Source organism: Zychaea mexicana (assembly GCF_025766255.1).
Source record: "Zychaea mexicana strain RSA 1403 chromosome Unknown BDB00scaffold_7, whole genome shotgun sequence".
In the NCBI taxonomy this organism is placed as follows: Eukaryota; Fungi; Mucoromycota; class Mucoromycetes; order Mucorales; family Lichtheimiaceae; genus Zychaea; species Zychaea mexicana.
The window spans coordinates 753,441-768,197 of NW_026516670.1; the positions used below are offsets into that span (position 1 = coordinate 753,441).

General features: G+C 41.1%; 4 protein-coding genes across 4 annotated transcripts; all 4 read right to left on the reverse strand.

Annotated features, from left to right (window-relative positions):
* Positions 1-14: 14 nt before the first annotated feature.
* On the reverse strand, positions 15-2,447 carry BDB00DRAFT_549997 (Eisosome component PIL1-domain-containing protein). The gene is made up of 2 exons (XM_053117818.1): positions 1,974-2,447; positions 15-1,882 (listed from the first exon to the last, which is right to left on the reverse strand). The coding sequence occupies exons 1-2, from the start codon at positions 2,281-2,283 to the stop codon at positions 276-278; spliced, it is 1,917 nt and encodes a 638-aa protein (XP_052984278.1). The 5' UTR covers positions 2,284-2,447; the 3' UTR covers positions 15-275.
* A 211-nt stretch (positions 2,448-2,658) lies between these two features.
* On the reverse strand, positions 2,659-3,498 carry BDB00DRAFT_868147 (uncharacterized protein; the record flags this gene model as incomplete). The annotated part of the gene is made up of 3 exons (XM_053126436.1): positions 2,659-2,931; positions 3,008-3,105; positions 3,174-3,498. 3 exons carry the CDS (start codon positions 3,496-3,498, stop codon positions 2,659-2,661), a joined length of 696 nt encoding a protein of 231 aa, XP_052984279.1.
* An 802-nt stretch (positions 3,499-4,300) lies between these two features.
* On the reverse strand, positions 4,301-8,192 carry BDB00DRAFT_969667 (uncharacterized protein; the record flags this gene model as incomplete). The annotated part of the gene is made up of 7 exons (XM_053129837.1): positions 6,192-8,192; positions 5,802-6,103; positions 5,538-5,711; positions 4,981-5,429; positions 4,803-4,885; positions 4,569-4,718; positions 4,301-4,509 (listed from the first exon to the last, which is right to left on the reverse strand). Coding segments are annotated over exons 1-7 (3,261 nt in total), but the record flags the coding sequence as incomplete, so codon positions are not given.
* A 3,216-nt stretch (positions 8,193-11,408) lies between these two features.
* Positions 11,409-11,717, reverse strand: BDB00DRAFT_803054 (uncharacterized protein; the record flags this gene model as incomplete). Its single annotated transcript, XM_053121989.1, has 2 exons — positions 11,409-11,664; positions 11,686-11,717. Coding segments are annotated over 2 exons (288 nt in total), but the record flags the coding sequence as incomplete, so codon positions are not given.
* Between the last annotated feature and the right edge of the window lie 3,040 nt (positions 11,718-14,757).

The window sequence follows — 14,757 nt, forward strand, 5'->3', positions numbered from 1 at the left end:
GGTTCAAACAAGTTTTAGGGTTGGACAAGAATTTAAAGTTGACAGTGTGGCCTGTAAAAGGAAATTGGGGGCCTGTACTACACACATGCACAGTTGCGTATTACCTTAAGGCTGAGGAGAGATGACCGAATTACACACAGACGTTATCAATGACGTTGAAGCGGCAGCAACGTACGCTATATGATATCAACAGTGGATACATTATAGGAAAAGAGAGGGGATATATTTATTACTACATATCTACTACTGCGATTACTACCTTGGCTTGGTATAGTTCAGTTGGACCCATAACGTTCTGCCAATGATTGTTTCTCTTCATCAGCAGTGGGATATCTCTGATGGGAACTCGTAGTCGTAGAAGAAGTATTAGTTGGTATACGGAATCCGCCGGCATCTACACGCTGCTGCTGTTGCCGCTGCTGCTGGTTGACATTATATTGCTGTTGGAACTGAGAATACGGAATCTGCTGTGGAGCCTGTCGTTGGTTTCGCGAGATTTGACGGTACAACTGGCTGTAGTTGGTATGATAAAAGTCGGCTGGTTGTTGCTGCGTTGACTGCGACCACGTCGAGGACATGGATCCTGGATGCACCCATGGACTTTGAGCTGGGTATTGTTGGTGTTGATATTGCGGCTGCTGATACTGTTGGTGCGGGTATTGTTGCTGCTGTTGCTGTTGCTGCTGCTGTTGCTGCTGAAGCAATAGTTGCTCCTGATGCATGGGTTGAGGTGATTGTGAAAAGCCGCCAGGTTGAGATGAGGATGACAATAGGCGTTGATGAGCTGGATTCATAGGGCTAACGACACCCTGCTGAGGTTGTTGCTCTGGCTCACCCTCGTCAAGATATTTGTCTTGGCTTGTGCGCATCTCCATCGGTGGGGCACTGGGCTGTGTGGCTGGTTCCAGGGATTGATGCTCATGATGATGCTGAGCAATAGGTGTGCTACTAGTATCATCGGGCTGCGTGGGCTCAGGAGCAGGGGCGTCAGTCAGTTGTACAGGTTCGTATGAGTTGCGAGGCGAATGCGACGCGTCGTCTTGAGTGGCAGAGTAAGCTGGCGGCGGACCATAAAGATCCAGCGCTTCCAAGTTGGGCTCGTTCTGTTCATCCTCGTTCGTTTTCACATCGCCAGTCGTGTGTGCAACCCTGTTGTTGTTGTTTGTAGCTTCTTCCGCGGCAGCCTCAGCAGCCTTTTCCACAGATGGTCTTGGCGGCAACGCCGGAGGTGGCTGCTTACTGCTATCCGAAGAAGCTCCACTTTCTGTCGATCCAGTTGTTTCCATTGCAGCGGTAGCCATGCCACCTGCTTCTACTGCTGCTCTTGCTTTACCCTTGCCGCTACTGCCGCCAACATCAAATTCATCATCCCCCATAGTCGTGCTTGCATCGTCGTCGACGACAACAGCACTATTCCCAGCCAGCGTAGGTCGTTCTTCACCTTCTCCAGGTTGCCATCCTTCCAACGCCAACAAAGCATCCGCCAAAATCTGAGCTGCCTCGGGTCCCTTATCATACGTCTTTCGATTGGCTTGGCCGTGGGGCGTAGGCTCGATATCGATCAAGTCCACAATATACTTGCCAAACCCAGCAATAATGGACATCTTTTCTGCCATCTCATGCATGGCGTTGAAGCGGAGGTAGAATGCTTCACGCAGCGCAAACCGTTTGAAATCGCTCATCTCCATCTCGGTGTCGTGTGTGTCGCGTTCCAACGATTCGAGTTCCTTGGTGAATTCTTTCACTTTTGGTGACTTGGCGCTGGAGCGTTTCAAGGTGCCAATACGGCCTTGGAGTGCGCGTTTCTTTTCGCGGATATCAGACAGACGTTCCTCGCGTTCTCGGATAGCTTTGATCGCGCGCCGGTATTGCTGGTATTTGTCTATTCATTTGCATATATGTATACTGTCAGTGTTTGCTTTTGTTACGAAGATGACGTTTTTTGAAGAGAGAATAGGTGTGTGGATACGTACTTGCGTAAGCTTGCTCTATTTCGTTCTGCTTGTCCATCAACCGAAGCAACTTGTCACCGATATCTTCCAAGTCCTTGTTGCCTGTGTTATTTTCCTGAACTTCGTCCTTGATCCACTGTTCAAAGGCACGATCGGTTTCGTTGCGATGGTGACCGAGCATGCGCATCATGTAAAGTGCATTGCGCTCTTCAAAGATCCATGATGACAATGCCCGGGTGTCTTGCTTTAACAGCGGGTTTTTCTTGGCCAGGTGCGAGTAGGCGCCTGTTGTCAACTTGCCGATCGAGAATTGTAAGTCTTTGAAATTCATGACGGTAAAGAAAAAGAAAAAGAGTAAAGAATAAAGGGAAACGGCTTATAAACACTGGTTTTTCTGTGTGTCTATAAATAAATACCAAACAGCAAGCAGCTCAATTGGGTTTTGCGCGACGTAGAGCTGTGCTGTGCGTTTCGGGTGCTTGGCCTTAAAAGGATTACGGCTTCTTTCACTTTTTGTACTACCAGCAAATGCCAAGGAACCTCTTGTCATCTTTGGCGTGTTTTTCTTTTATTATGAATCAGATCAATTAACATACACTAAGTAAATACAAAGATTGGAAAGTAAAAGCGCGTAGTAGTAGAATAATTTTAAAGGAGTGGAATAGAATACGTCATCCACCGGTGTTCACTATAATCTTCTAATCTTCTAAGCAACAACGTTCTCCTCTTCTTCCTGCTTCTTTTCTTGTTGTTGCTGCTCGTTATCGTGCTCCTCAGCAGTATCAGCAGCAACGGCAGGTACGTTTTTGCTCTTTTCGTTATCATCGCTGCTGTTGGGCGATGCAGCAGCAGAGTAGATACGACTAGGAGACTCTCCAGGAACAAATGCACCGTTGACGCCACCGGCATAGTATTTCTTGTATGGACTCTGGATGATCATGAATGGTATTGACTCATAGACACAGTGGGTGTTTGTGCCCTAAAACATAACGAAAGCATTTCTGTGTTACTATGATCTGTACATAATACCCGTCAATGATATAGAGAGTACTTACTGGATAATTGACCATGATACGGTAATGGTAAGCACCAGTGATATCTTCGATATTGAGCGGGAAAGTCACTTCGCCGCTATTACCATCCGTATACAATGCTATTTTCCTATAGTTTAATGAAAGTGTACGCCTCCTCATGATATATCACTTTTTTAATAGAACTTACTGATGTTTTCTCCAATGGTATATTCGTTATGTTGAGTGCTGTTAAGCACACGGATACGCGTGATAATATCAGGCGAATGAGGAATCTCAGAGTCTAGCTCCCAGCGCAACTGTTGGATCGAGTTGGCTTCAAAAGCTTGACCAGGGAAACTAGGGTAAGTGATACGGAAACCAACGCAATAGTCTGGGTTCACGCGTGGAGGGTTGTAGCCATATTTCATAAGGGCTTCACCCGTTTCAGCTCTTGGTTGAACAACGCCTGCAGAAGCAATAGAGGCCCAGAACGTGGCAAGTAAAACGAAGCCTTGAATGATATATTTCATCATGGAAAAAAAAGGTTGGGACGACGACTGTTCTGTTTTGTTGTCTTTGATGCTTGTATTTATATCGGAAATACTTGTTCATGATGATTCCAGTTAGAACCAAACTGAACATTTTTCGTGAGCGGTGTTGCTCTTGCTTTGCTATCTCATTTATTTGAGGAAAGGTGGCGGTTGGTGCTGAAACAGACAATGATAACAATCTCGGACCCTGCCTGTGTTGTTTTATTGTAAAGGAAAGGTGCAGCTACGGTGAAACGCGTGTATTGCATCCACACATACTGCTGACGATGATATTGTATCGCTGCACACAATTTGACAGACCTGCGTCTCTATTTTTTTCCCACGTGTGCATGTGCTATGCTATGATCGGGCCCGTTGTCATGGTTGGTAAGTTTGAATCGAGCTGGTACTGCATACATATGGCGATCTTCTTTAATGGAAGTAATTAGCAATACGTAGCTCGCCTCCCTTTCTTCTAGGCGGTTCGGTTTAGGGAAAATATTTACAGAGATGATATTAGATGAGCTGTATTATTTAGAAAACATTAGAATGGGGTCCAAGGAGTTTGTGTGGGTTGTGTGTAAATAAAATAATAATCATTCTTGGGTAAAGACGGACTTCATTCTTTCTTTTCTGCTGTCGCTGCTGTTGTTGGCATTGGCGTCCCTATCCCCTCCTCAGTTGTCATTGGAACAGCTTTTCTTTTCTCTTCTATTTTAGTAGTGGTGATAGCGGTCGTAGTAGCTTCTCTAATGGTATCGCCACCAGCATTGTTGTTCTTGTCGTTGCTTCTTTCTTCTTCTCCATCCAAAATCAAGAACGGGTGGTCGAGTGCTTCTTTGGCCGTAATCCGCTCACTGCTGTCGATCATCAGGCACTTTTTCAGCAGACACAATGCATTGTTGAGATTGCGCTCGTCCCAGGATTCGAGCCCTTCCTCATTTAGCCGTTTACATAATTCATCCACGGGTCGTGTTCGCCGAGGTATTGGCAAATTCGTCACCATATTCAGTTCTAATTTTATTTAGTAAACATACATCCATCGTGAGGAAAGTTTCGTTCAGTATACTTACTCTTTTCACGCGCCAGATTTTTAATATTGTCAAACCCGAAAATGGTTGCTAGCTCAACCAGTGCATCTGCGTCGTCACTGGCAAGGAAAAATGGGTATCGTCCTGTGATCACACATAGCAAAATGACACCTGCAGACCACACATCAATAGCTAATCAATCAGAAAATTAGTTTTTCTCTATGGTTGCAATTTAATTTTATCCTTCTATTATGGTCTATAGTGATAGAAAGGTACCTCCAGTTTGGTATCGTTCTCGTAATAAGATCTCAGGAGCACGGAAGCCTTTTGTGCCTGCACGGTTGGCTTGTATGGATCGTCTATGAGCCAAGAAAAAAACCACCATATTACAGTGATGATGAGTAGGCTGAAATCCATTTTTTGACAAGCACTTTGAATGTTCATCCCTTCTTACCTGGTATCGTGTTTGTAATAACCGGGCCTTTTAGTTGTTGCGCAATTAATGTTTTCTTTATCGCCGCTCTGTGGCGATGTTGCGGGTGTCTTTCCTGTAGTAGTTCCAGTTATTGCAGGTGCTGCGGTCGTTGTAGCTGTGGCTGTAGTTGTGGCTGTTGCAGCTAGTTTGGCTGCTGGAGATGAAGATGGTAGTGATGACGGCAGTAATGATAAAATTGAAGATGACGAGGGCGAAGGTCGTTTTGCAGGCATTAATTGCTGCGGAAGCTGCTGCTGTTGCTGTTGTTTATGATACTGCTGACGCTGAGGCTGTTGCCTTGTCGGCTGTTGTCTTGTTGGTTGCTGTCTTGTCGGCGGTGGAGGAGGGTGGCGGGATGATGAAGACTGTTGTTGCGCTGATGATGATGGAGTATCCGTTTGAGAAGGTGAACGTGGCGTAGCGATCCGCTAATATGCACAAGGCAATGTGTCAAAGCCAGAGAGACGCAACGATGTATTTCAAGCGCTATCATTTATTTTCCTTCCTCATTTTAACGATTCATCAGACAAACATACCTCGGCAAGGCCAAAATCGATAAGCACGCCCGAAAGTGATTCGCGACTAAACAGAAAATTGTTTGGCTTGACATCTCGATGGATATAGTTGTGTGAGTGCAGGTGACTCAATCCAGTGAACAGACTGCGGAAATAGCACTTGATTTCGAAGATTGAGAGTTTTCGATATATTTGCTGCGCAAGAGTGAAAAGACATTAAGCTTCTTCTTCTCTTGCTTATTGACAACTTTCGGTGTATGTATAAGGAGGAAAATGTCCTCATACCTTGAAGTCGTCGCTTTGGATATAGGGCATGACAACAAAAAATTCGTCTTGGTATCGAAACGCAGTAATCAACGGTGCAACACAAGGACATCCTCGAAGTTGTTGGAGAATCTGGACTTCGCTGGCTAGTCGTGCTGGACTACTTGTACTGTACACCCGCTTGAGTGCCACCCGGTTACTTGCGACGTACTTTGAATTGGGTTTCGTGATCTGTTGTCCCGCCAACAGTTGTTGTTGCCATGGCTCGTTGTTGTATACATCGTGGCGTAGATCTGTCGCTTCGTAAACAGTACTAAATGTGCCTTTTTTTTGTGTCCAAAGCGCTTTTTTAGACACTTGCTGGTGGACGTGTGTAGAATAGACAGAGGGGCATAGCAAGCGCAATGTTACCTTCACCAATCTTTCGTGTTATCTGGTAAGTTTTGGCCAGGTTCTTGACCTTGTCATTGAGTTCTTCAATATCGGCCTTGACTTTCTCCTCTTCAATACGCTTTTTTTCTTCATACTCTCGTTTCTTCTTCTCCTCAATGCGCTTCTTTTCCTCCTCCGTAAGTTCCTTTTCTTCTTCTTCTTTTTTGGGTTGTTGCAGTTTATTCCCTTCAGTATTTCCATCTGCAGCATTTTCGTTGTCGTTGTAGTCGTAGTCAAGATCGTCTGCATGCTTCTTGTTTTCATCATCCGCTAGTGCTTTCTCTTCTTGCGCGGTGCATATACCGCCATTATCATCATGCTGAGCAGATTGCTCTTGTTTTTCGCTGTTAGCATACTTGAATTTTCGGCCGTCCTCATCCATGTGTTGCTCATCTTTGTCAAAGTCTGTGGATTTCGTCCGATCAAGTTCATGTTTCAATTCGTCTTTTGGCTTCGTCGCGTTCTCCTCAGCGACCACGGGTCGGTTCTCTTCATCATCTACGCGTTTCTTCGTGGTGTCTAGACTGTTATCATGTTGTTTGACTGAAGATTTCTTTACTTCATCAGCTAGCATATATTGCTTTTGATCGTCTACATCTGTATGTGCCTTTTCGTTTGTAACTATGTGCTGCTGCTGTTCCGTTTCTATTGCATCCTTGCTGATGTCCTCTGTCTCAACCTTCACAGCATCCATGGATTCTGTAGGATGTTGTGGTGATCCTGGTGCAATACAATCAGTCTGCTGACGTTGATGCGATATAAAGTCATCAGGCTCTGCGGGTTGTTGTGTTTTCGAAATCGTTGGTGTTTCTGAAGAAGAAGCCATGGGTGGTGGTGGCTCCTTGAGCTGCTGTAAGGATTGCCATGATGATCTCCTTAAACGATTAATTGCTTCTTTGGGTCTTGTTGTGCGGGACTTTGTAGCATTACTCGGCTGCTGCTTTTCTTCTTCGTGGAGCATGGGCGTATCCTGCACCATCTCTTCTGGTACATCAAGATGCATTCGTCTAGATTCTGCGTCCTCTTTACTGTCTTCCTCTATCTGTTCGACATACAGTAGGGTAGGATCTTTTTCTTTTTGTTTTGGTCTTGGGTCTTTGTGTTCGGTTATCATCACCGGTGACTTCTTTAGCGATGGTAGTTCTTCTTGGCTGGCACATAGCGTTTTTTGAGAATCTTCGTCGATTTTCTTGATGCTATGAGGTCGTTGTGGTGATGCTGGTGATAATAAGGATGGCGATGGAGATGGTGTTTGTGCGGCAGGAGTGGGGGTTGCCAATGCAGCTTCTTTTTGTTGCTGCTGCTGCTGGCGGGATGAAGATGAGGACGATACACTGTTAGAGTCGCTAGGACGTCGTTTTCGCTCTCTATTGTCTACTGCATCGATACGTTTCCGTCGTTTTTTCGGTACTGCAGGTAAAGCACTTGAACTCGAAGAATGCGATCCTCCTCCTCCACTAGCACTACCGCTTCCTCCCCCTCCTCCGCCTAAAGCCGATTTTGTTGAATCAGATGAACCACGATAAAACAATCGCGTCATATTGTCCCGCTTGTGTTGTGTTGAATCGTAAACGTTTAAGAGCGAATGCTTCTCTGTACCCGTTGTCGTCGTGCTGTTGGAGGTTGTTCGACATACACGAACTTCATCGTTGTATATACCGGTGTTAATGATGTTGCTACTGCTACTGCTACTGCTGCTATGACCGATCTTGATCGAGCGGAATCGATTGGCAGATTTGGGCGATGGAGCAGTTGCTTGCACAACAGGAATGCCACGCCCATCAACCAAAGATCTTTTGTTGCTACTGCTGTTGTTGCTGTTATTTCTGTTGTTGCCGCTTAGTTCTCGTCCACGGCCGTGGTCTCGAGGCATAATGAGGTGGTGCAAAGCGTGTGCAGGGGAGGATAGCCGTTAATATACAATGGTATGACGGGCAAAAAAAAAGGAGGGTGAGAAATTGGCGGGGGCGACATCAATGGGGCCCAACGCTTGTTCTGATTGGGTCGTTTAAAAGAATAGAAACAGGATTTATGCTTTAATACCTGACGATTCATGTCGTACATTCGTCGTTTCTTTTAAGATTCATATTAAGGATTCCTATACAACTAATATCGTTATTAAAGGAAAAGAATTTCCAGGTACCGTCCGTGCAATGATATAAAGTAATAAAAAGTTTAAGAACGGTCAATTTGTTACAACGATCATAGTCTTTTCGGCGATGCTAGTAAACTTTATGTACTCCATCAATATCAGAGGGCTCTTAAAACAAGCGGTCAGACGTCTTATCTCATTGCGTACAGTTTGAAAAGCGTAAAGGTCGGTATGCCTAAACCGGAGCCGAAAGGAAAGCAAACGATATCGCTAGGAGAAACAGTTACGTACTGAAGCTAATAATTCTTCTTGATCATCAAACAAAATCTGCGCCCGAAGCCTATCTATGAACTTATTATTATGTGTAAGTCATGGTCGTCAGTCGTAATGACACCTACAGTATTGACCTATCATACCATTCTAATAAACCTATTTCTACTGGGGGAGGAGGTTTGCAGCTCCATGAATTCTCAGCGACATAATTTCAAACAAAATTCATTTAAGAACAATCTCTCCCATGCGAAATCATTATTTTATATCATTAAGTGATGAGTATGTTAAATAATCTAATTACCTATCTATGAGGATATGGCCTCTCGCAGCTTTTGACCGTATCTCTATTGCTTGAGAGAAGCTGTCGATGCAATAGCTGTAATAATCGCGTACCCCTTCCATCTTCTCCAGCGCAGCCTAACAGCATGATAGGCGAAGATTCGTTTCCCCAATATATATATATATATATATATATATTTCCTTTGTCTTAAACTTACTTAATCCTTTCTTCAAAGATTGTACAAGTGATGGGACCTCAATGCCCCGATACTCAAAGACTATGGAAGAACAAAATCGGCAGTGTTAGCAAAATGCAAGCCAGCAGAATGGTTGCACCAGCTATGACATTTATAATTGCTTCTCCTGCTTCCCAGATCTGTCAGGTCTTAATCGAACAAGGATGCACGTGCTCAGTATTCTCTTGGCCTGCTCAGTAGTGGATATTATTATCAAGGAGCCGAACTTGATAATCGAGCTGATCGCCAAAGATCATTTCGATAGTAGCGTCAAGTCGGCGGTACTAACTAATACGTCCAGTTTATCCTTTTTTATCCTCAGCGACGGCATAATCGACAACAGGCTCTAATAAACGTCATTGATTTAAAAAGAGATTCGCAATCCCATAGCCGTCCTTAGACAGCTCCTAACGCCACCGATAACCGTATAAAAGTTTTTGCTCTGTTCGCTCGTAGTCGGCGTGTACTTGTAAGCTTGCGCCTAAACCAGGCATCCTACTGCTCCAGATCTGAGATGCTGTCGATGCAAGGAATGGGATAGATACTTCGGCCATCATAGGCAATGCGAACCATGGTTAGCTGCGCGGAGTCACTCGTGTGCATGATATAAGCATGTGTGTTGTAACCATCGTTGCGGTCGGCATAAAGCTTAGCAACGTCATTCTTGGAAGTGTGAGTGGTAGTATTAATATTGTTGCGATTCAGCAATGAAGAAATGTGTTGTATCCAGAGGATCGGGACATCAATTAAGTTCCATATGAATAGAATATTTGGAACCTCTCTTTCTCTCGTAATAAAAACTTGACCGTTAAGAGTCTCACGAATTATCTCGTCTCAATTCCGATCCTCGAACAAAACAGAATGGAAGACGTGATGGGCGTTGCTGGTGCTGTTTTTGTCAACCCAGTCCTCAGAATGCAAGCGTCAAAGTCAGTTTGTCATGACTTTTGAAGAAGGGTCCTTTTTAAACAATAGCGGAACGAACATCCCACTTAACTATCTGACACAAGGTAAAACTAGAACAATACTGGACTGCTAAGGTCATTTTAGAGATATCCCAGTTATAATCAATGTCCTGATCTGGTACTGCAACAAGATTTCCTCACCTTTTCTTTTAAATGATGCAGCGAATTCTTCAAGTTCTCTGGAGGTAGAGATGGCACCTTTGGAGCACGAAATCCGCGGATTTCATTGAGCTCATCGTCGTCAAAATATTCTTTCTACGTGAGGTCGGATGGGTCAAAGATCACCGAGTGAACAGGATTTTTAAAGGGCATATAAGACAGAGATTAGTAATAATCCAATGTACAGTTATTGATTGTGGTGTAGACTTACTGTTCAAATTCGGCTTTCGTAACCAACTTCGCCATTTGCTCTTCAACAAACTTTCCACTCTTTAAATTCCACATCTTGTTCTTCTCGAAAGACGCCTTGAGAACTGCGACTTTATTCTTATCCTCTATGCTCAGCTACTTGGGACGTTCTGTGGAGGAGATGTGAGTAGTGGAGAGTGAGATAAACGGATCTTGAGATACTCACAACCGGTTGCATACGCTCTTCTCACTCACTAACATAAGCATACACTCTTCGATCCTCTAATCCGTTCCAATGATACTCACGTTGAATAGCTTTGGTTTAGAAAAGTTGACGAGGAGGCAGAAGAGCCTCATGATTGCTGCGGCCACACGGTTACATAGATTAATGAACACACGCAGCATTTGAGCCGGTCGTTGGTTGCATGCGTTCTGTGTGCGTTAAGGATGATTGCCATCTTTGAAGACAGACTTGCTTCTCTATAATCAGCCTAGACTCTGGTCTTAGTGTACTTATGGATTGATTAGTTCTGTACTAACAATTTGTATTGTGTAAGCAAGTTAAAACTAAAGCACGAGCTTTTACTCATAAACTCTATCTATTTAATTTCACAGATATATCGATAGCAATTGCTCCATTTGCTTTATACATTTAAAAGAAACAAAATTGAATTTATTTCTATCAATAAAAACACTATAATAAGCTCTATTGAAAACCTTGTGGAAAAAGTTATAGAAGAATATTTTGAAAATGAATCACTTACAAAATTAAAAAAATTGGCAGAAAATATAATAAAATTAAATATAGATAAAACTAAAGATAAATTTTTTTAATATTTAAATTCTAGTGAGAATACTTGTTGTACATACACATATTATAAAAGAGGTAAAATGAAGGTTTTATATGTCGGAAAAAAGTAAAAACAAATTTAGAAGGAAGGTTAATCCTTAACCATAGTTTAATCAAAGTATCAAAGTTCATTGATTTATCTATGATAGGATACACATAGGGATCCGTATCAGAACCGTAGAACCGGAACCGAACCGTTTCTGTATACGTAGAACCGAAGAACCGAGAGGCAGAAGATTGCATTTAGCGATTTTGGTAAGAAGTATAGAATAGGCTATAACAGAAGTTACGAACAATGTTATTCCGAAAAGACAAAGAAGTAGTGTATTTGCAAGCCATACTTCATTTAAAAAATTAAAAAAACCTGCAAAAGCAGAAGGGAGGGAAAAATAGTAAAGAAGAGAAGAGAAAAATAAATAAAAAAACACTTCTTCTGACAGCAGCTTGCTTTCTCCGCCCATGACGCACATCATTACTTGTTCCTCTACTTTGCTACCCACAACGCATTTTCTCCATGACGTACTACTTTACTAGATTAAGCATGGATTCTCAATCAGTTTTATCAAGTTTATGCTTTCTGTCTGAGATTGCACATCCTAGGGCCCATAACAGAATTATCTTACCCATTCACTCTTTGCCTTTTATGAGACACTATACACACGTAGAGACACAGTAGCTGTGTGTACTGCTGGTTGTGGTTTGATTCCTCCAATGTTACGATAACATATTGTACTAATAATACTACATCGCTCTAAGTACTATAAGCTCCACTTTTTTTTGTAAAAACTGTGCTTTAATCTTTTAACTATGCAATGACCCACATCGTATTCTCTTATTCATTTTGAGATCGCTGTTCAATGTACAATAATAAACTATTCTTTTTTACTGCAGTATTCAAGTATACTGCAATATTTAACACACACACACACATCAGCTTTCATTCAAAGATACCAGATTTTGCCTTTTTTATACACATGACAGGTTCGGTTCTTCGGTTCGATTCTTTGGTTCTACGGTTCTCGTCGGTTCTAGTCAGTTCGGTTCTTGCTTTAGACGGTTCGGTTCGGTTCCCTTCAAGAACCGAACCGAACCGAACCGTGCGGAACCCTAGTGGCAGTAAGAGACGAGATTTAACACAAGACAGAAAGAGAATTGAGAAAAGAAAAACAAGGAAGAAGGAAGAAGTGAAAAGAAAAGGGAAAAAGAAAAGGATTAGGGGCATATAGGGAAGTCAATTTTCAACCACACTTTACCATTATGCTTTCTTTAATACATGTGAGCCCAAGTGATTTCTTCTGTGATGGCACAAAACCCTTTATCTTTAAGAATAATCACACAAAACGTAGATGTTGCTAGCACTGCTAGGAATTTGTGTGCCATCATCTTAGGGAGCTGTGTATATATAGAGTTTTGAACTTCCAGTGCTCAAGTACAGGTTGATTGACACTACTTCCTTCGTCACTAAATCAAAATCAGTATTGACCTATCCAATTGCAACACCTAATTGACACTTCCTTCATTACTACATCGAAATCAGTCTTAACCTATCAACCTAAGTTTTGACCCGCCCAATTGCAACCCCTAGCATCAACTTTAATATTTGATTGAATAAAAGTTGCAGCAAGTCTTGCCTGTTCCCAAAAAGGAGAACTGAGGGTTATAAATCCTCCCAAAAAGGAAAACCTCGCAGTGATAATTGATTTATAGGCACTTATTTTACTTAGGAAAACTCTTCTTACTATATGATAAACTTTTTTATAAATAACAAATATCATGATGTTCTTCTATTCTAGTCAAGCTTAAAAAATTTACATTTTTTAAGGTTTTGTCCTTTATCCTAGCTAGCTACTAATAAGCATATTAGTGGTAAATATTAAATTTACACACTAATTCAAATAATTAAAAGGAGACTTATGGAATCTTTCAGATTCTCATTTAAGTCTAAATAACAACCTACTGGTTGTTTAGGATTAATAAATTAAAGTCGAGACCTCTTCAAAAAAATCAAAGATTTTTTATCAGACACCCCCTACCACATTAGGAATTAAACTATCGATTCGATTTTAACAAATCGAATAAAATAAAAAAAAATAAGATTTATTTTTTTATATTTTAATATCTTAATGATTAATAGATTTCTTAATTTCATTAGAAATCTTATTATCATAAGATATTCGATTAGTTTCCAAAAGTTATACTTTTTTACAGACTCTAATTAAAAGTTGTTTTTAAAAACTTAATAATTTTTAATATAAACAGTTATTATTGAATCACCTACAATAACTGTACATTGGATTGATACTAATCTCTGTCTATATGCCCTTTGAAAGTCCTATTCAATTAAATGGATAAAAAATAATAATAGAATATCCAAATAAATTGTATATATAATTTAATATTTATAATGAATATACTATATATTAATAGTTTAATACTAATACTAATAATAAGAAAAATAATATGAAAGAATATTTCAATTTACTCCGTATTTTAATTTGTTTTCTTAATTTTATTTTATATTGAAAAACAGTATTTTTCATTCAATAATTGTAATTTTGTTTCATAAAAATTTTGAAGTAGTAGGAAATAAAACATTTTATAATATTTAGTGGCGGTGGAATAGTAATGAGCACTCCCTCCTTTACATAAGGATGAAGGACGATATGTAACATAATTTTGAAATAAAAAGAAGGTGAAAGGTTACTGGGGTGTGTAAGCCTTTTACGAGTAAGTTAACAATAACAATCATTTCCTTTAAATTATATATAATATATATTTAATAATTACGAATTATTTATCTTAGTGATCTTTGACTCATGTGACCTCATATAGAAAGAGTACTTTGATGAGGATGAGCTCAATGAAATCTGCGAATATCAAGCTCCCAAGATACCATCTCTACCTATAGAACTTGAAGAATTTGCTGCATCATTTGGAGAAAAGGTGAGTAGAATATTCCATAGCACCCCAAATCAGAATATTGAATTAACCTTTTTTCTTTTCTCTTGTTTTTACTGGAACAACTTATGTGATATATACGATCATGCTAGCTCATATAAAGTTGAGTTACAGTAAGCAGACCTTTGTTGGATGCGGTTGTCAACAATGTTATCCATGCATTTGCTGTTCTATAAGTATTTTGACAAAGAGCATTCAGAGTCCGATCTCCTCAAGTATGCATGGGAGTTTTTGGACAGCTGCTTTGACGAATCTGAGTATATCACTGCTATCAGGTATATATAAAAACATCTGGACTCTAAATAACCAGGAAGACGTGTTCAAAACAATCAATAGCAGGGAAAAGGCCAGCAAAGCAACATCAGAAGCTCAGAACCAAGAGCACTCAATTGGTTCCATGGAAGCCACTTTACATAAAAAAAGTTGGCACAAAAGTTGACCTTTTGTATACAGCACTATTAATGGCGTTGGGCGCTATCGAAGCTGGTGCATTCAACAATCGAAGCAGCACCAAATCAATGATGGAGTTGGGCATGAAATGCCC

What these genes read in the sequence shown, in the direction of transcription:
- BDB00DRAFT_549997 (XM_053117818.1), bottom strand. Translation starts at nt 2,283, where the DNA reads ATGAATTTCAAAGACTTACAATTCTCGATCGGCAAGTTGACAACAGGC. An exon ending in AATAGAGCAAGCTTACGCAA is followed by an intron (nt 1,883 to 1,973) that starts GTACGTATCCAC and finishes GCAAATGAATAG; the next exon opens with ACAAATACCAGCAATACCGG.